General features: G+C 43.3%; 1 protein-coding gene across 4 annotated transcripts in view; it reads left to right on the top strand.

Annotated features, from left to right (window-relative positions):
- The window catches only part of eps15 (epidermal growth factor receptor pathway substrate 15), a 148,355-nt gene that overhangs the window by 66,165 nt on the left and 60,019 nt on the right, over window positions 1–22,171 (top strand). For all 4 annotated transcript variants that reach the window (XM_078218556.1, XM_078218555.1, XM_078218558.1 and 1 more), the window contains one exon: window positions 20,893–20,965. In XM_078218556.1, the coding sequence (XP_078074682.1) occupies window positions 20,893–20,965 (73 nt within the window). The remainder of the gene's footprint in view (window positions 1–20,892; window positions 20,966–22,171) is intronic.

Genomic DNA, 22,171 nt, shown 5'->3' with positions numbered 1-22,171 from the left:
TCTACGTCATTTCCACCAATGTGTATAATGACATCCGTTTCTTTATCTTCCCCTTTTAAAATGCCTCCTATCCGCTCGGAGACATCCGTGACCCCAGCACCAGGTAGGCAGACTACCATCCTGGAGTCCCGTTCGCCCCCACAGAATCGCCTGTCTGTCCCTCTAACTGACGCATCCCCCACCACTATCGCTCTCCTAACCCCTCTCTTCCCTTTCCGGGCCACAGAGCCTGACTGTGTGCCAGTGACCTGGTCACTGTGTCTTACCCCTGGAGAGGCACACTCCTCCACACTATCTAAAACAATGTACCTGTTTTGGAGTGGGACAACCACAGGTGACCCTTCTTCTAACTGTCCACTCCCCTCCCCTCTCACACCTGTCACCAAGCCCTTCCTATTTTGAGACACCTCTGGAGACCTCCCTTGTACTTTACCCTTCTGCCCTTTACTCCTCCGAACTGTGACCCACGTGTCATTCTCCTGATGCCCCGGTGTAACTAGTTGCCTATAACTGCTGTCAATTTTTCTCCCATTTTCCCTGATTAGGCTAAGGTCAGCGATCTGCAGCTCCAGTTCCCTAACACGGTCTCTCAAGAGCTGCAGTTCCACGCATTTCCAGGGCAATTAAGGATGAACAATAAATACTGACCTTGACAGCAACACTCATATAGAATCAAAAAATCCTACAGAGCAGAAGGAGGCCATTCGGCCCATCGAATCTGCATCGATCACAATCCCACCCAGGCCCTATCCGTATAACCGCATGCATTTACCCTAGTAGTCCCCCTGATACTTGGGGGCAATTTAGCATGGCCAATCCACCTAACCCGCACATCTTTGAACTGTGGGAGGAAACCCACGCAGACACGGGGAGAATGTGCAAACTCCACACAGACAGTGACCCAAGCCGGGAATCAAATCCGGGTCCCTGATGCTGTGAGGCAGCAGTGCTAACCACTGTGCCGTTCATATCCCATGAACAAATTTAAAAAACAACCTTGTAATTGTGTACACAAAACAAAATGTCATGAAGTGATGCTGGATAAGCACTTGGCCTCTCAAGCACTGCATTTACACTGCCCTGCCTTCCTTGTCAAAAATTGCAGACTTGTTGAGACATGAGCATTTTAATGAAGGATCTGCTATCTGATCATTTTTGGGAATTAAATATATTTAAACTCGGGTTTAAATGATCACAATTTCAGAATAAGTCTTGTATTGTAAAGCACTTTCCTAAAAAAAAACTTCATTGAAGTAATTATATATATTTCAAATAACTTCTATATTCCCCTTTTCCTATTTGTTGTTACATTTTGTTTGATTCTGTCACAACTAAGAAACGGGCAGTACAAATCTGTTCTCATGGCTATGACAGTAACATTGCTTAATCAGTCACCGAGGAACATGAGAGCAGTACTGGATGTTTTAGCTACCAGTACATATATTTTCAGATTTTCTGTTGTGAAACATCTTAATTCCACCTGGCATTGGTGATTTCCCCATCCTAATTGCTCAGCTGAGATTAGGAAAGGTGTTGGTGAGGTTGTTGGCAAAAACCCCAGTATCTAACAATCGTGTTACCCAGCCCCTGAAAATGTTTAGTATCTTCTTGGTTCCTGTGGGGCTAATTTTTCACCAGTGTAGAACGGTGTCGTTTTGGACTATCTAGTTCTTTTTGGGCAGCCTTAATATAGTTTTATATTTTGTTTATAAATCCAAACTGTGCAATGATTGTGTTATGCAGCTAAAGGATAGAAATGTATTAAAGCATTACTGGGTTTGTACTAGATATTCTATATTGCATATTTTTAAAGAAGTAACAAACAACATGTATTATTATAGAGCCTTTCATGTCTACAGTCCTTCAATTTTGAAGCACAATCATGGTTTTGTAGGCAAATGTTGCAGCTAATTTGGGCACAGCAAGCCGCTTCAAAAAGCAGTGCAATAAATAACCAATCAGTCTGGCCATTTAACAGTCAAAGCCTGAATGTTGCCCAGGCCTTGCTGTATATATGGACTGCTGCAGTGTCTGAGGAGTTGTGAACGATACTGAACACTGTGTAATCATCAGGGAACATCCCCACTTCTGACTTTTTATGTTGGAAAAAAGTTTGTTGACTAAAATCCAAAGACTAGCTGAGGAACTCTTTAGCAATGTCCTGGGATTGAGGTTTGATCTTCAACAATCATAACTGTTGTCCTTTGTGTTAGGTATGATTCCACAACCAGTGAAGAGTTTCCCCCAAATTGCCATTGACTTCCATTTTGCTGGACTCTTGATACCACACTCTGTTTAATGCTACCTTGATGTCAAGGGCAGTCACTGCCACTCCCCTTCTCTTTTGTCTCGTGTTTCAACCAATGCTATAATGAGAACTCGAGCTGAGTGGCTCTGACGGAAACCAAACTGAACATTGGTGAGCAGGTTATTGCTGAATGCATGCTGCTTGATAGCATTGTTGATGACGTTTTCCAGTACCATTTTTTCAATATATGGGAAGCAAGAGGGGAAATTCACTGGTTGAGGCTAACATCACTGAAGTGGAATCTGTAATTGACACCAAGCAATCTGCTCACATTAACTCCAAGAGAGATCTGAGTGACAAGACTCTGAATGCACTAACAGCTGCTCAAAATAAAATCCAACAAACTGCGAGGTACTGCGCCAGACACCACGTTAACATTCCTTGCTAAGGAACACCTTCAGCAGCAAATAAGCAGACTCTCTCTTTCTCACCTGTAAGGAGGCTGGTTTGACTGTCAGCATCAGGAAGACAAATGTCATGGTCCAGGATGTTGCCATATCACCATCAGTCAGCATTGACAATGTGACTCTGAGGTTACTGATAGCTTCACCTATCTAGGCTCCACAATCCCCAGGAATCTGTCATCAGATGCAAGAATCAAGATCGGCATTGTGAAAGCCGAAGCTGTTATATCCGAGCTGAGTAAGAGTGTGTGGACCAACAGCAAGCTAACTGAGCTCCAAACCGCGAGTCTACGAAACCTGCGTCCTCGATGTATTTCTCTACAGTAGTGAAACCTTGTGTGCTAGGCAAATAAAAAGTCTGAATAGTTTCCACCTTAGTTGTCTCGGATCTATCCTTGGCTGGACGAGGTCACGAACTCAAAGGCCCTGGAGCATGCAAATTCCATCCGAATAACCTTTATACCAAACCAACGATGGAAGAAACTTTCTGTTGTGAAAGGATCAAGAACTGATTGAGAGGATACTAATTTAAAGTGATTGGCAAAAAAAAGATCACGGCAACATGAGGAAAAGCTTTTTTTTAAAAAACACAGTGAGAGGTTAGGATTTGAAATGAGTGGTGGAATTAGATTCAAACAAAGTTTTCAAAAGTGAGTTGGGTAATTGTGTGGAGAGGAAAGATTTGCAGGACTAAGAGGGAAAAAGTGGGCAGGTTGGCTCAGGTGCTGTGGCGAAGAGCTGGTATGGGCACAACAGCCAAAATGACCTTCAGTGCTGTGACTATTCCATGATTCTGTTCTATGATTGATTCTATCCTCATTTACCATTCAACTCGAGCACAGTTCCTATAGGAGTCACTGGTTAATGACCAGGCCTGGGAGTGCTGTCAGCATAGACTGAAGTTAGAATCTATTCTGTAAGGTTCACACGCACACACCAGGTCAGCACACAAAGCTGTTAGCAGTCTTGTGACTAGCACTTCAGCGTGACTGCAAGTTCCTTATGCTTATTAACTTCAAAGTGTTCTGCTAAAATGATACTTTTGGCAAAATGATTTTAACTTCAAAATATTAATTATTGTAATTTCATTCTTTGTCTTTGGGTGCATTCTTTAAACAAAAAACCTCTGCAGGGTTTTTTGTGGGTATATTGTAATGCTTGCATGTGTATGCGTGCTCTTGCTTTCACTGTCACATGCACTCGGTTGAATTGAATTGATTTATCATTGTCACATGTATTGGGATACAGTGAAAAGTATTATTTCTTGCAAGCTATACAGACAAGACATACTGTTCATAGAGTGCATAGGGGAGGAAGAAAGGATAGGGTGCAGAATATAGTGTTGCAGTTACCGATAGGGTGAAGGGAAAGATCGGTTTAATATGTGATAGGACCATTCAAAAGTCTGATGGCCACAGGGAAGAAGCCTGTCCTTGAGTCAGCTGGTACGTGATCTCAGACTTTTGTATCTTTTTCCTGACGGAAGAAGGTGGAAGAGAGAATGTCCAGGGTGCGTGGGGTCCTTGGTTATTCTGGCTGCTTTTTGATTTGATTTATTATTGTCACATGTATTAGCATACAGTGAAAAGTATTATTTCTTGCGCGCTATACAGACAGAGCATACCGTTCATGGAGAAGAAACGAGAGAATGCTGAATGTAGTGTTATAGTCATAGCTAGGTTGTAGCGAAAGATCAACTTAATGCAAGGTAAGTTCATTCAAAAGTCTGCCAGCAGTAAGGGAAGAAGCTGATCTTGTGTTGGTTGGTATTTGACCTCAGACTTTTGTATCCTTTTCCCCGACAGAAGAAGGTGGAAGAGAGAATGTCCGGGATCCGTGGGGTCCTTAATTATGCTGGCTGCTTTGTCGAGGCATCGGGAAGTGTAGGCAGAGTCAATGGATGGGAGGCTGGTTTGTGTGATGGACTGGGCTACGTTCACAGCTCTTTGTAGTTTCTTGTGATTTTGGTCAGAGCAGGAGCTATACCGAGCAGCGATGCATCTGGAAAGGCTGCTTTCTATGGAGCATGTGTAAAAATTGGTGAGGATCATAGTGGGCATGTCAAATTTCCTTAGCCTTCTGAGAAAGTAGAGGCGTTGGTGGGCTTTCTTAACTACAGCGTCAGCGTGGATAGCAATTGTACTGCAACAGACTCATTTGACAACAAAGAACATCAGTGGAATGAACAAAATGCAAAATTTGTACTAAAACATAATCCTCAAGCCATTTTGCATCTCTTTGCCAAATACAGCTATATTGGTCATCCATTTCATGCATGGTACTCAAACATTTTTACATAAGGTGCCCCTGCAAGTATTGTCACACTTCTCAGGACTCTCTGTGCTAACTTTCGGAAACCAATGCTATTGTAGAATTTTCATCCATTGTGAACAATGTGAATGGATTCCAGGTCTGGGGATCCTGGTTTGAAATGTATGATCTGATCAGAATGAATAGAAATAAGAACGAGTCTGTGTCAACACATGGTTTACTGTTTCTCATGAGAATTAATTGCTCATTTTTTAGAGAAATTAATATGGTTTAATTCCCGGAAGATGCCTACTCGAATCTGTGAAAAAGAAGTCGATATCTTGTAAACATAACAAAACATGTATTTTACCCAATGATTGATTAATGATTTTGGTCTCCAAGGTGTTTGACAGAAGGCAATGCTTGATTCTCCAACAGTCCAAACAGATGGTGTTTCTGTTTGAATGATAGGGAGCATGTGCTTGCAAGGACACACTCAAGTGACCCAATTACAGACAGCTTGGATACAGGTCTGCAAACTCAAGATTTGGGAAACCCTCGCCCCAAAAATACAAATGGAGCTTAACCAGCTAGCTGCTTATAAGTTCACTTGCAGATTCATGTGGAACCAAAATAGGATCCTTACTTCCAGTGACATTTAACCCTTTAGATTCTATTACTAAACCAGTCTAACTGGTCAGACATCACCAGTTGAGCCCTCACTAAGCGAACTTCCCACATCAGAAGAAACGTGATAACTAGTGCAAGTGATTACAGTATTTAAATGTGAGTGCATTGCAATCATTCTCCTGAACACCACCTAAAAATGCACATTCTGTGCCTCTTGTAGCTGATGAGCGAACTGAATCTTGACACAACAGCTATTGGAAAGCATTCCTTGAAGGCTGAACAAGAATGGTTCAATCATTGTTAGGTTGCAGAAAGGTAACCAAACTTTCACTGTAATATTTATTAATGGGACTAGTTAGAAGGTGACTTATAATACTGTTCTGAGGATCTGTAAATAGAAGGAAAGGGATTCAAATCCCCATTGGCACTATTTGGGAGAAGTTGTATCTGTTTTACAGTTAGACCATAGAAGAGAGAATTTGTAGTAATGGGTGCTTGTATCCTGTGGCGATTGGTATAAGCACAACCTCCAATGAATTCTTAATCATGGTTCTGTAATCAATGGATGTGACAAAGATGATCTAGTGGTCTTGCCCTCCTGATAGGAATGGGCTTCACAGATTAATAGTGGCAGTTCATGGGTGTCATTTTTTGGGGGGATATATACTACATATTTTCTTGGGTTTAGTATTATCTACCATCCCTGCCATGGTAGTTAACTTGATCTGGGATCTGACCAGTTTTTAAAGTGATACCAACTTCCAACACACTTTTTTAAACCAGTGCAAAAGATTCCAGAAACCTGATTTGGCTGGACATAATTTGTGCTTGAAATTCCTCTACCCTTTGCATTGGTTTGTCTGATTTGCGATGAATTGCATAGATGAAGCCAGCGCTACCTAGCAGAAATTCTAGACCCGGATGTTGCTTCAGAGGGAACTGTACCACAGCAAGAACACCTTCAGGAATGAATTGAGGGGGATAAAATTTAACTTGGAATGAAAAGTTACATTTTGTATGCTATGCTTCAGCTTCACGTATATTTCTAAATTTAAGTTATCTGCTCCAGGCAAGCAGACAACTGCATCAACTGTAATCTGATGATTCTTGACTGGATTTCCTAATCTCGGGCTAATTTGGTCCAAAAATCTGTATTTAATTCTTCTGAGGGAATAATTATGAATCTGTCAGGATTGTCACGGCTTGATAATTATTACAGAACTGATGAGAAATTATCAGGAACATATAATCCTCTGTCTTGAAAAATGTTAGCCATTAATTATTTAATCTCTGTAAAATATTGAAGTTGGGCTACAGTGCCCCTTTATGAGCCATGGAGTCAGAGGTTTACATCATGGAAACAGGCCCTTCGGCCCAACTTGTCCATGACACCCTTTTTTAAAAAACCCCTAAACTAATCCCAATTGCCCGCATTTGGCCCCTATCCCGCTATACCCATCATACCCATGTAACTGTCTAAATGCTTTTTAAAGGACAAAATTGTACCCGCCTCTACTACTACCTCTGGCAGCTTGTTCCAGATACTCACCATCTTTGTGAAAATATTACCCCTCTGGACACTTTTTTGTATCTCTCCCCTCTCTCCTTAAACCTATGTCCTCTAGTTTTAGACTCCCCTACCTTTGGGAAAAGATATTGACTATCTAGCTGATCTATGCCCGTCATTATTTTATAGACCTCTATAAGATCACCCCTCAGCCTTCTACCCTCCAGAGAAAAAGGTCCCAGTCTATCCAGCCTCTCCTTATAACTCAAACCATCAAGTCCCGGTAGCATCCCAGTAAATCTTTTCTGCACTCTTTCTAGTTTAATAATATCCTTTCTATAATAGGGTGACCAGAACTGTACACAGCACTCCAAGTGTGGGCTTACCAATGCCTTGTACAACTTCAACAAGATGTCCCAACTCCTGTATTCAATGTTCTGACCAATGGAACTAAGCATGCCGAATGCCTTCTTCACCACTCTGTCCACCTGTGACTCCACTTTCAAGGAGCTATGAACCTGTACCCCTAGATCTCTTTGTTCTGTAACTCTCCCCAATGCCCTACCATTAACTGAGTAAATCCTGCCTTGGTTCAGCCTACCAAAATGCACCACCTCACATTTATCTAAATTAAACTCCATCTGTCATTCGTCAGCCCACTGGCCCAATTGATCAAGATCCCATTGCAATCTGATAACCTTCTTCACTGTTCACTATGCCACCAATCTTGGTGTGATCTGCAAACTTACTAACCGTGCCTCCTATCGTCTCATCCAAATCATTAATATAAATGACAAACAATAGTGGACCCAGTACTGATCCCTGAGGCACACCGCTGGTCACAGGTCTCCAGTTTGAAAAACAACCCTCTACAACCACCCTCTGGCTTCTGTCAAGAAGCCAATTTTGTATCCATTTAGATACCTCACCCTGGATCTCGTGTGATTTAACCTTACACAACAACCTACCATGCGGTACCTTGTCAAAGACCTTGCTAAAGTCCATGTAGACAACATCAACTGCACTGCCCTCATCTACCTTCTTGGTTACCCCTTCAAAAAACTCAATCAAATTTATGAGACATGATTTTCCACTCACAAAGCCATGCTGACTGTCCCTAATTAATCCTTGCGTCTCTAAATGCCTGTAGATCCTGTCTCTCAAAATACCTTCCAACAACTAACCCACCACAGATGTGAGGCTCACTGACCTGAGGTTCCCAGGCTTTTCCCTGCAGCCCTTAAGGCACAACATTTGCCACCCTCCAATCTTGAGGCGCCTCACCTGTGACTATTGATGATTCAGATATCTCTGCTCGGGGACCCGCAATTTCCTCCCTAGCCTCCCACAACGTTCTGGAGGAAGGAGAAATGACGTACTGTTAGTGTAATTGTGTGAATTCCTTGGAGACTTAGACAGGGAACGGTAAATAAAGGCCCTTGGGACTGCAACTGAAGCAAGAGTATATTCCTCTCCTTTCTGACATGTAGTCCTCGTAGTATTTATCTGTTTTGCTGAATTCTCCTCCTTGTTTTTAATCCTTCCATGTCTCGCCTCTCCCGATCTGTACGATCTCCTCCAACTCCACAATCCTGACAAAACTACATCTCTCGAACTCTGTCTTTTCATGAATTCCCAATCATAATTGCTTCACCATCAGTGGCTGTGCCTTCAGGTGCCTAGGTCCTGAGCTCTGAAATTTCCTCCATACACCTCTTCACCTTTCTGCTTCACTTTCCTCCTTTAAGACACTTTTTAAAACTTATCCTTTAAAAAAAAAATCAGATATGGGATGCGCCAGCATTTACTTTCCATGCCTAGTTGTCCTTCAGAAGGTGGTGGCAAGCTGCTTTCTTGAACCGCTGCAGTCCCCAAGGTATAGGTACATCCACAGTGCTGTTAGGGAGGGAGTTTCAAGATTTTGACCAAGCAACAGTGAAAGAACAGCAATTATATTTCCAAGTCAAAATGGCGAGTGACTTGGAGGAGAAACTCCAGGTGGTGGTGTTCCCAGGTATCTGTTGCTCTTGACCTTCTAAATGGTAGTGGTTGTGGATTTGGAAGGCGCTGCCAAAGGAACCTGCCTAAGGTGCGGTCCTGCAGTGCATCTTGTAGATGGTACATTCGACTGCCACTGTCCATAGGTGGTAGAGGAACTGAATCTTTGTGGATGGGTAGCATCAAGTGGGTTGCTCTTGTCTTGAATGATGTTGAGCTTCTTGTGTGTTGTTGGAGCTGCACTCATCCAGGCAAGTGGAGAGCATTCCATTACACTCCTAACTTGTGTCTTGTAGATGGTGGACAGGCTTTGAGGAGTCAGGAAGTGAGTTACTGGCTTCCCTAGCCTTTGACTTGCTCTTGTAGCCACAGTATTTATGTGGCTAGTCCAGTTCAGTTTCTGGTCAATGGTAGGATGACCCCAGGATGTTGATTGGGGAGATGCAGCCCCTAAGGTATAGGTACATCTACAATGCTGTTAGGGAGGGAGTTTCAAAATCTTGACCAAGCAACAGGTGATACAATTGAATGTCAGGGGCGATGGTTAGATCCTCTTTTGTTGGAGATGATCATTGCCTGGCACTTGTGTGGCTCAAATGTTACTTGCCATTTGCCAGCCAAAGTCTGGATATTGTCCAAATCTTGCTGCATTTGGACATGAACTGCTTCAGTATCTGAGGAGTGCGAATAGTACTGAACATTGTGCAATCATCAGCGAACATGCCCACTTCTGATCTTATGGAAGAGAGGTCATTGATGAAGCAGCTGATGTTGGTTGGCTAGGACACTACCCCAAGGAAAGTCTGCAGTGATGTCCTGGAGCTGAGATCATTGACCTTCAATCACCACAACTATTTTTCTTTGTGCCAGGTATGATTCCATCAACAGAGGGTTTCCCCTGATTCCCATTGACTCCAGTTTTGCTAGGGCTCCTTACCGTACTCAGTCAAGGTTCTTTCTCAGAATGGCAACCGGTGACAAGTGGTGTCCCGCAGGGTTCAGTGTTGGGGCCACAGCTGTTCTCTTTATATATTAACGATCTAGATGACGGGACTGGGGGCATTCTGGCCAAGTTTGCCGATGATACAAAGATAGGTGGAGGGGCAGGTAGTATTGAGGAGGTGGGGAGGCTGCAGAAAGATTTAGACAGTTTAGGAGAGTGGTCCAAGAAGTGGCTGATGAAATTCAACGTGGGCAAGTGTGAGGTCTTGCACTTTGGAAAAAAGAATAGAGGCATGGACTATTTTCTAAACGGTGACAAAATTCATAATGCTAAAGTGCAAAGGGACTTGGGAGTCCTAGTCCAGGATTCTCTAAAGGTAAACTTGCAGGTTGAGTCCGTAATTAAGAAAGCAAATGTAATGTTGTCATTTATCACAAGAGGCTTGGAATACAAAAGCAGGGATGTACTTCTGAGGCTTTATAAAGCACTGGTTAGGCCCCATTTGGAGTACTGTGAGCAATTTTGGGCCCCACACCTCAGGAAGGACATACTGGCACTGGAGCGGGTCCAGCGGAGATTCACACGGATGATCCCAGGAATGGTAGGCCTGACATACGATGAACGTCTGAGGATCGTGGGATTATATTCATTGGAGTTTAGGAGGTTGAGGGGAGATCTAATAGAAACTTACAAGATAATGAACGGCTTAGATAGGATGGACGTAGGGAAGTTGTTTCCATTAGCAGGGGAGACTAGGACGCGGGGGCACAGCCTTAGAATAAAAGGGAGTCACTTTAGAACAGAGATGAGGAGAAATTTCTTCAGCCAGAGAGTGGTAGGTCTGTGGAATTCATTGCCACAGAGGGCTGTGGAGGCCGAGACGTTGAGCGTCTTCAAGACAGAAATTGATAAATTCTTGATTTCTCGAGGAATTAAGGGCTATGGGGAGAGAGCGGGTAAATGGAGTTGAAATCAACCATGATTGAATGGTGGAGTGGACTCGATGGGCCGAATGGCCTTACTTCCGCTCCTATGTCTTAAATGGGGTCTTGATGTTAAGGGCAGTCACTCTCATCTCACCTTTGGCGATCAGTCTTTTGTCCATGTTTGAACCAAGGCTGTTATGAGGTCAGGCAGTGTGGCCCTGGTGGAACCCAAACTGAGCGCCGGTGAGCAGTTAATTGCTGGGTAACTGCCGCTTGCTAGCACTGCTGATGACTCCTTCCATCACTTTACTGCTGATCAAGATTAGACTGATGGGTAATTAGTTGGGTTGTATGTGTCCTGTTGTCTTGTGTACAGGACATACCTTGGCAATTTTCCACATTGCCAGGTAGATACCAATGTTGCAGCTGTACTGAAACAACGGGCTCGGGACACAAGAAATTCTGGAACACAAGTCCTCAGTACTATTGCCGGAATTTTGTCAAGGCTCATAGACTTTGCAGCATCCAGTGCCTTCAGCTGTTTCTTGATATCATGCATAGTGAATCTAATTGGCTGAAGACTGACATCTGTGATGCTGTGGACTTCGGAAGAGGCCGAGATGGAGCATCCATTTGGCACCTCTGGCTGAAGACTATTGTGAATCAGCCGGTGACTAGTGGTGTGCCTCAGGGGTCGGTGCTGGGACCACAACTTTTCACAATATACATTAACGATTTGGAAGAAGGAACTGAAGGCACTGTTGCTAAGTTTGCAGATGATACAGAGATATACAGAGGGACAGGTAGTATTGAGGAAACAGGGGGGCTGCAGAAGGACTTGGACAGGTTAGGAGAGTGGTCAAAGAAGTGGCAGATGGAATACAATGTGCAAAAGTGTGAGGTTATGCACTTTGGAAGGAGGAATGGAGGCATAGACTATTTTCTAAATGGCGAAATGCTCAGGAAATCAGAAGTATAAAGGGACTTGAGTCCTTGTTCAAGATTTTCTTAAGGTTAATGTGCAGGTTCAGTCTCCGGTTAGGAAGACAAATGCAATGTTAACATTCGTGTCGAGAGGACTAGAATACAAGAGCAGGGATGTACTTTTGAGGCTGTATAAGGTTCTGGTCAGACCCCATTTGGAGTATTGTGAGCAGTTCTGGGCCCCATATCTAAGGAAGGATGTGTTGGCCTTGGAAAGGGTCCAGAGGAGGTTCACAAGAATGATCCCTGGAATGAAGAGCTTGTCGTATGAGGAACAGTTGAGAACTCTGGGTCTATACTCGTTGGAATTTAGAAGGATGCGGGGGGATCTTATTGCAACTTACAGGATTCCTCAAGGCTTGGGTGGAGAGGATGTTTCCAATAGTAGGAAAAACTAGAACCCGAGGGCACAACCTCAGACTAAAGGAATGATCCTTTAAAACAGATGAGGAGGAATTTCTTCAGCTGGAGAGTGGTGAATCTGTGGAACTCTATGCCGCAGAAGGCTGTGGAGGCCAGGTCATTGAATGTCTTTATGACAGAGATAGATAGGTTCTTGATTAATAAGGGGACCAGGGGTTATGAGGAAAAGGCAGGAGAATGGGGATGAGAAAAATATCAGCCATGATCGAATGGCAGAGCAGACTCAATGGGCCAAGTGGTCTAATTCTGTTCCTATATCTTATGGTCTTGTGGTGAATGCTCCAGCCTTATCATCTCTTTGGCCAAGCTTTCGGTTATCTATCTTAATTGCTCCTTGTGTGTCTCGCTGTCATACTTTGTTTTATAACAACTCAAAATAATTCAAAATAAGTAATATTCAAAAATGGAGGGGGGCAAAAAGCAGGTAGGCCGATTAGCCAAACATTTATTGTTGGAAAAATGTTGGAATCAATTATTAAGAAAGTGATAGCACATTTAGAAAATCATAATCCAATCAAGCAGAGTCAGCATGGCTTCATGCAGGGAGATTGGGTCTAACTAACTTATTAGAGTATTTCGAGGAAGTCTCAACCAGAGTGGATAGGGGGAACCAGTAGATGTTGATCCACTGGAGCAAGCTGAGAGGGGTGATTGAAAAGCAGCAGTGCTGGTAAGAGATTAATTGGATTAATTGAATTGTTTATTTATTTAATTAGTCAGCTAGTGTGTGTATTTTTTTGGCCTTTACTTTAACAGCAGTTTTTCAAGTTTAAAGTGAAAACTAGAAGTGGGCAGCAAAGGAGTCTGGGAAGGGTTTTTATTTTAACTTTAAAAGTCAGTTACCTGGGAGGTTCCCCCTCATTGATCCACTGGAGCAAGCTGAGAGGGGTGATTGAAAAGCAGCAGTGCTGGTAAGAGATTAATTGGATTAATTGAATTGTTTATTTATTTAATTAGTCAGCTAGTGTGTGTATTTTTTTGGCCTTTACTTTAACAGCAGTTTTTCAAGTTTAAAGTGAAAACTAGAAGTGGGCAGCAAAGGAGTCTGGGAAGGGTTTTTTAAGCGCGTGAAGTATAAAAGGTAGGCTGCAGTATACAGCGGGCAGCGTCGGGAGCGGGCAGTGTAGTGTGTGGGAAGCAGAGTGTGAGCTATAAGACTTTGGCTCACAGGGCTTAGGCTGAAAGGGCGAGTAGGGGTGAGTTGAATTCATTTTTGCACTTTCTACCTGGTACTGGCAAGGTATCTAGAGGGGATGGGTGTGAAGGCAGTGCAATGTTCCTCTTGCACTATGTTTGAGGTGAGGGACGACGACAGTGTCCCTACTGATTATACCTGTGAGAAGTGCACCCATCTGCAGCTCCTCCAAAACCGTGTTAGGGAACTGGAGCTGGAGTTGGATGAACTTAGGATCATCAGGGACGCAGAGATGGCCATAGACACAAGCTTTAGGAATACAGTTACTCCGAGGATTGAAAACAGATGGGTGACGGTGAGAGGGGCTGGGAGGAAGCAGTCCGTGCAGGGATCCCCGGTGGTCGTTCCCCTTAGCAACAAGTATTCCGCTTTGGATACGGTTGAGGGGGATGACATACCAGTGGGGAGCCGCAGTGAGAGGATCTCCAGCACTGTGTCCGTCTCTGTGGCTCGGGAGGGAAAGGGGGAGAGCGGGAGGGCGATAGTTATTGGGGACTCGTTAGTTAGAGGGATAGATAGGAGGTTCTGTGGCAGCAAAAGAGACTCACGGATGGTATGTTGCCTACCGGATGCCAAGGTCCGTGATGTCTCAGACCGTGTTTTCCAGATTCTGAAGGGGGAGGGGAAACAGTCACAAGTCGTGGTGCACATTGGTACCAATGACATAGGTAAGAGAAGGGACGGGGATTTAAAGCAGGAATTTCTGGAGCTGGGCTGGAAGCTGAGAGCCAAGACGAAACGTGGTCATCTCTGGTACGTTGCCGGTACCACGTGATAGCGAGTTGAGGAACAGGGAGAGAGTGCAGTTAAATATGTGGTTGCAGGGATGGTGTAGGAGGGAGGGTTTCAGATACGTGGATAATTGGAACATGTTCTGGGGAAGGTGGGACCTGTACAAACAGGACGGGGTGCACCTGAACCAGAGGGGCACCAATATCCTCGGAGGGAAATTTGTTATGGCTCTTCAGGGGGGTTTAAACTAATTTGTCAGGGGAGTGGGAAAGGGAGTTGCAGTCCAGAAGTCAGTGAGGGTGGTGAGGTATTGGGGAAGGTATCAGGGTCAAGGGTGGGTACTGGTAGACAGGAAGGTGGGTTGAAGTGTGTCTACTTCAATGCAAGGAGCATCCGGAACAAGGTAGATGAACTTGGGGCGTGGATTGGTACTTGGGACTACGATGTTGTGGCCATTACGGAGACGTGGGTAGAACAAGGACAGGAATGGTTGTTGGACGTTCCGGGGTATAGATGTTTCACTAAGTGTAGGGAAGCTGGTAAAAGAGGTGGAGGAGTGGCATTGTTAATCAAGGATAGTTTAACGGCTGCGGAAAGGCACTTCGTGGGGGATCTGCACACTGAGGTAATATGGGCTGAAGTTAGAAATAGGAAAGGAGCGGTCACGTTGCTAGGAGTTTACTATAGGCCCCCAAATAGTAATAGAGATGTGGAGGAAGAAATTGCTAAGCAGATTATGGATATGTGTGGGGGTCACAGGGTAGTTGTCATGGGGGACTTTAACTTTCCAAATATTGATTGGAACCTTTGTAGGTCAAATAGTTTGGATGGGGCAGTTTTTGTGCAGTGTGTGCGGGAGGGTTTCCTGACACAATATGTGGATGGGCCGACTAGAGGTGAGGCCACATTGGATTTGGTACTGGGAAATGAACCGGGCCAAGTGTTAGATTTGGTTGTGGGAGAGCAATTTGGAGATAGTGACCACAATTCGGTGTCTTTTGTTATTGCAATGGAGAGGGATAGGGCCGTACGGCAGGGCAAGGTTTACAATTGGGGGAGGGGTAATTATGATGCGATTAGGCAAGAATTAGGGGGCATAAGTTGGGAACAGAAACTGTCAGAGAAAGGAACTAATGAAAAGTGGAATTTTTTCAAGGAACAAATACTGGATGTCCTTGATAGGTATGTTCCTGTCAGGCAGGGAGGAAATGGCCGAGTGAGGGAACCATGGTTCACAAAAGAGGTGGAATGTCTTGTGAAAAGGAAGAGGGAAGCTTATGTCGGGATGAGGAAACAAGGTTCAGATGGCTCGATTGAGGGTTACAAGTTAGCAAGGAATGAGCTGAAAAAGGGGCTTAGGAGAGCTAGGAGGGGACATGAGAAGTCCTTGGCGGGTCGGATCAAGGAAAACCCCAAGGCTTTTTACTCTTATGTGAGGAATAAAAGAATGACCAGGGTGAGGTTAGGGCCGGTCAAGGACAGTAGTGGGAACTTGTGTATGGAGTCAGTAGAGATAGGCGAGGTGATGAATGAATACTTTTCTTCAGTGTTCACCAAGGAGAGGGGCCATGTTTTTGAGGAAGAGAAGGTGTTACAGGCTAATAGGCTGGAGGAAATAGATGTTCGGAGGGAGGATGTCTTGGCAGTTTTGAATAAACTGAAGGTCGATAAGTCCCCTGGGCCTGATGAAATGTATCCTAGGATTCTTTGGGAGGCAAGGGATGAGATTGCAGAGCCTTTGGCGTTGATCTTTGGGTCCTCGCTGTCCACGGGGATGGTGCCAGAGGACTGGAGAATGGCGAATGTTGTTCCTCTGTTTAAGAAAGGGAATAGAAATGACCCTGGTAATTATAGACCGGTTAGTCTTACTTCGGTGGTTGGTAAATTGATGGAAAGGGTCCTTAGGGATGGGATTTACGACCATTTAGAAAGATGCGGATTAATCCGAGATAGTCAGCACGGATTCGTGAAGGGCAAGTCGTGCCTCACAAATTTGATAGAATTTTTTGAGGAGGTAACTAAGTGTGTTGATGAAGGTAGGGCAGTTGATGTCATATACATGGATTTTAGTAAGGCGTTTGATAAGGTCCCCCATGGTCGGCTTATGATGAAAGTGAGGAGGTGTGGGATAGAGGGAAAGTTGGCCGATTGGATAGGCAACTGGCTGTCTGACCGAAGACAGAGGGTGGTGGTCGATGGAAAATTTTCGGATTGGAGGCAGGTTGCTAGCGGTGTGCCACAGGGATCAGTGCTTGGTCCTCTGCTCTTTGTGATTTTTATTAATGACTTAGAGGAGGGGGCTGAAGGGTGGATCAGTAAATTTGCTGATGACACCAAGATTGGTGGAGTAGTGGATGAGGTGGAGGGCTGTTGTAGGCTGCAAAGAGACATCGATAGGATGCAAAGCTGGGCTGAAAAATGGCAAATGGAGTTTAACCCTGATAAATGTGAGGTGATTCATTTTGGTAGGACAAATTTAAATGTGGATTACAGGGTCAAAGGTAGGGTTCTGAAGACTGTGGAGGAACAGAGAGATCTTGGGGTCCATATCCACAGATCTCTAAAGGTTGCCACTCAAGTGGATAGAGCTGTGAAGAAGGCCTATAGTGTGTTAGCTTTTATTAACAGGGGGTTGGAGTTTAAGAGCCGTGGGGTTATGCTGCAACTGTACAGGACCTTGGTGAGACCACATTTGGAATATTGTGTGCAGTTCTGGTCACCTCACTATAGGAAGGATGTGGAAGCGCTGGAAGGAGTGCAGAGGAGATTTACCAGGATGCTGCCTGGTTTGGAGGGTAGGTCATATGAGGAAAGGTTGAGGGAGCTAGGGCTATTCTCTCTGGAGCGGAGGAGGCTGAGGGGAGACTTGATAGAGGTGTATAAAATGATGAAGGGGATAGATAGAGTGAACGTTCAAAGACTATTTCCTCGGGTGGATGGAGCTATTACAAGGGGGCATAACTATAGGGTTCGTGGTGGGAGATACAGGACGGATATCAGAGGTAGGTTCTTTACGCAGAGAGTGGTTGGGGTGTGGAATGGACTGCCTGCAGTGATAGTGGAGTCAGACACTTTAGAAACATTTAAGCGGTTATTGGATAGGCACATGGAGCACACCAGGATGATAGGGAGTGGGATAGCTTGATCTTGGTTTCAGATAAAGCTCGGCACAACATCGTGGGCCGAAGGGCCTGTTCTGTGCTGTACTGTTCTATGTTCTATGTGTTGTATTTAGATTTCCAGAAGGCTTTTGACAAGGTACTTCACAAAAGGTGACGTCATAAGCCTATGCATAGAGAATTGGTTAATGGGCAGGAAACAGCGAGTGGGTTTCTTTTTCAGTTTTGCGACCTATAACCAGTGGGGTTCCACAGGGACCAGTGCTGGGACCACAACTGTTTATGTTGTGACTTCGTGACTTATTAGTGATTTGGAGAAGGGAAACAAATGTATTTAGCCAGACGATGCAAAAATAATTGGAAAGGGAAGTTGTGAGAGGGATACAAACAGTTTACAAAGAGAAGTTGATAGGTTAAGTAAGTGGGCAGAAAGCTGGCAAATGGAGTATAATGTGGGAAAATGTGAAGTTGTTCATCTTGGAAGGGAGAACGAAAGAACAGTATTATTTAAATCGAGTAAAACTTCAGAAAGCTGCAACATAAAGGGATTTGGGGATCCTTGTGCATGAAACACAGAAAGCTAGCACACAGGTGCAGAATGTAATCAGGAAGGCTAATGAAATGTTGACCCTTATTTCAAGGGGGTTGGAGTATAAGAGTAGCAAAGTCTTGCTGCAACTTTACATGGCACTGGTAAGACCACATCTGGAGTATTGAGAGTAGTTTTGGTCCTCTTATTTAAGGAAAGATTTTATTTCATTGGATGCAGTTCAGAGAAGGTTCACTAGGATGATCCTGGTATGGAGGGATTGTCTTGAGGAAAGCTTAAACAGGTTGGGAGTCTATTCATTGGAATCTAGAAGAACGAGAGGTGATCTCATTGAAACATATAGGATTCTTAAGGTGCTTGAGAGGGTAAATGCTGAGAGGATGTTTCCCCTCATGGAAGAGTCTAAGACCAGAGTACATAGTATTAGCATAAAGGGGCGCCAATTTAAGACTGAGGTGAGGAGGAATTTCTTCTTTGAGGGGTGTGAGTCTTTGGAACTCCTTGCCACAGAGAGCTGTGGGGGCAAAGTCATTGAGTATATTTAAGGCTGAGATAGATAGATTTTTGATTCGCAAGGGAATCCAGGGTTACAGAGAAAGGGCAAGAAAGTGGACATAAGGAATGTCAGATCGGCCATGTTCCTACTGAATGGCAGTGCAAGTTCAAGGGGTTGAACAGCCTATTCCTGTTCCTATTTCTTGTGGTCTTATAATGCTCCCATGAAGAGCCTTTGGACATATAGTTACGTTAACAGCGCTATATAAATATGTTGTTGATTTGCTAAATTTTAAAATTTTTCCAACTGAAAATTGTGACATATATGATCTGTTGAAAATACTTAAGTTGGTGATATGAATTATTACCTTTTAAAATAATTTAAAATGTTCTATTCTGAACTGACTGAAGGTTCATTTAAAGTCACCTCTTGAAGGCCCTCGCTGCTTCGATGAAACACTAATAAATTGTATTTTAATTGCGAGGCGTTTGAATAATAGATACTCATCATTTTGAATTGACGATTGATGGATGAATTGTCCAGGAAAATCTTTAATTACAGTGGTCAATAATGCATAGAGCATCAATTGAAGTTTAAACCATCTGATCATGTTTATGACCTGAAGAAATTCTTAAGAGATTCGTCGAGTGCATATCATAGCCCAGAAGAAAAGCTAAGTAGTTGGTGAAACGCTGTGGCAGCCTCTAAACCAGAGGCTTTCAGATCATGATAACTAAAATGTGCGTGTGGTACGCTATTTTTAAAAATTGTGAATGAACAGTGCCTAAAATAGAGCTGGGACCTCAATTTCATACCTGTGCTTCCATTTCATTTCCTATACTTATTAAACAGTCTTTAATTTATTGCGATTGAATCATGACCGTCTTCAATTGACCTCTTGTTTGTTTCGTCACACTTCTGCTGCTGCTTTCTTGGCGAGTGTAAATCACCCTCATGCACTGCCACACAGGCTTAGTAGCCTCCTGCTATGATATATTCAGTTTCCTTGTCAAGCGGCACGTGTGGTGTAATTAAACAGGAATGCACACAGGGAATTGTCCATTTAAATTCTTCTAAAAGCCCAGTCAGACATCTTGTGGGAAGATCAAGGGAACCATCCCCCACAATCTCTTCCTCCTGCTCGCTCCCCCCGCCCCTCCTCCCCCCTCCACACCACCATGTCCACTACCCCCATCAACAGTGAATGAAATGAATGATTAATTAAATCTAGTGTGGAGAATCTCTGGAGCTGGGGAAGTTTTCACGTGACTGCTATTTCCTGGTACCTGAACTGATTCTGTGGAATCTGAAGCCCTTGTCTGCGTACACGGTGAGGGAGGGCAGGCTTGCAGCTGTTGGAGAACATCAGCCTTTGCTGATTATATCATGCAGGTCTGCCGTCATAGGATTCACTCTCGGCACTCAGTGGACCTGCATTTGATTTTGAACCCCACATTTGTAATGTTAAGCTCGGTGCCAATGTAGAATGAAGCAGAATGTGCTGCAAAGATGATGCGAGTTGTAAGAGATTGTTTAAAATCTCCACGGCACCGCTCTCCACCCAGCGAACGGTGAGTCTCAAAACTGTCAGGTTATTGGTGTTGGCGGGGGCGGGCGGGTGGGTGGGTGGTAGAAGATGGAAAAATGTGTTGTGAGGTAGAAATGATAACTGATAGGTCAAAAAATAATCGTCAGCCATGTTTGTGCACTGGGGACATATTTCTAGATGAAATCATGCAAACACTATCCTGTTTGTGAAAATCCTACATTATAGATAGAGGTGGAGGAATACAGTACATAAAAGCCACAGTGCCAATCTATTTATGTTGTATACTTTAACAGTATATGCCAATTTAGGATTTCAATAAAGTGCTGATTTTGTGTGGTCAAAAATGCATTATTTAAAAAGAAAAAATGCAGGAATATCTCTTTTGTCAGATTCTGAAGGTCACTTCTTGTTTTTTTTTCCAAAATAGGTTTATTGTAAATCACACTGTACCATATATTAGTTTATTGGCATTAGCAAAAGTGTGTGTATAATTGTTTAAAATTTAGTGTTTTAACACTGAATGTTATTTAATGGTGGGATGATCTTTAGCTCCTCCTCTTCCTCTAAACTCTAGTTTCGATTAGCTGACAGCTCCCTAGCAACAGTGACATTTGTGGTGAGAAAACGTCTCATTGATTTTTGCCTCTGTATTTCACAAAACCCACTCCTGAGAGCAGACATTTTCATTCTCCACTGCAGCTGGGCTTTTTGTTCATAGTTTAATACAAGGTATACTGAGATCCAAACCAGGACCTTTAAGCATTAGCTCGCCGCCTGAAGATGCATTTGAAGGGCGAGTCAGGGTTTGGGAGCTGGCTGGCTGTTCCTGTTGTTGCCGATGTCCTTAAATATACCTGCCTTATCTGCTGGTCTTCCAGGGAGAAAAGCAGTGTGGAAGTGGAAATCAAAGAAAAGGAGGAGGCCATCAAACAGCGAACAAGTGAGGTCCAGGTGAGTGTTAATTGCAGCAGTTTATTTTTAAATTAAAGGACCAGCATCTGCAAAGTCATCTTGCCCTTGCTGTATTTTTCTGGCTATTTTTCAAGAGCTGAGATTTTGCCAGTTTTCCCGACGGTGAAAGATTTTAGTTACAGTATCAAGTCAGTTGCATCATGCAGAATTTTACCGAAGGCACGCAGTGGCTATTTTTCATGATGACAAAATTGTGTTACCGTTGGTCAAAATGTACTTGCCGTAGTTTTGCGGGTACATTCACTAAGAGACAATTAAAAATATATTGAGCAATGTTTGAAAATATGTGACTGAAAAGGGAGAACTATTTTTAGCACGTACAAATTTCTGATTGTTCAAGTGTAATGACATTTTAGTTCACACAGAGATGAGCCTGAAGTAAAAAGATCTTTCGCACTTCAACATTATGCTTTGCATATTTTTGCCCGAGATGTTGTTGCGCAGAGTTGATATTTAGTTTATTGCCCAACATCGCGAATAAGATTCCTTGTGACTTAGTCCAGTCCTAGGGTGCTTGCTGCAGTGACTGTATATAAATTGATCAGTAAAGAATTTGCATGGCAGTTTCTTTAGATTGCAAGTTGTACTTGCCCTGGTTGCTGGACGGCCTTGATGGAGGAACTAGCTTAATTGGGCAGATGATTGTAGAGAATAAACCAATTATTTTTTATTGTAGCCAGCTTTTAATATGACCATCACAGATATTCATAACCATCATGATTGGCACCAAGGTTTTGCTCTGAAATCCTCTCCCTCAGTAATAGAGATGGAACATTATAAAATCAGCACCATACATGATTACAATGGCATGACATCATAGCTCATTCACAAAATGTATCAGTCATCCTGTTAGGTTGGGGGATTTAATTCAAACTAAGTTGGTACATTCTACCTGTCATAGCATTTTAGGGAGTCAGTAAGCAAATATTATATATTTTCTTTTGGCAACATGCTAATTTTTTGAGATTTGCAGCATAGCATTGTAGCTGCAAAAATTAGTAGAGTTTTTAATTCGCCATCCAGTGCTTTTCTGTAGTTTCCTTTTATGTTATGTTTTTGTTTGGCTGCACACTGACTTTGATATGCTTAGCTTTTTTTGTTATTGCGTATTATTGCTATCCAGATAAGCAGAAATAATACTTGATATTGATATTTTGTTTCTTACTGTATTTCTTTATAAAAGCA

This window comes from Mustelus asterias, chromosome 8 (genome assembly GCF_964213995.1).
Source record: "Mustelus asterias chromosome 8, sMusAst1.hap1.1, whole genome shotgun sequence".
In the NCBI taxonomy this organism is placed as follows: Eukaryota; Metazoa; Chordata; class Chondrichthyes; order Carcharhiniformes; family Triakidae; genus Mustelus; species Mustelus asterias.
The sequence above is the reverse complement of the archived record's forward strand: the minus strand, read 5'-3'. Positions and strand labels throughout refer to the sequence as shown.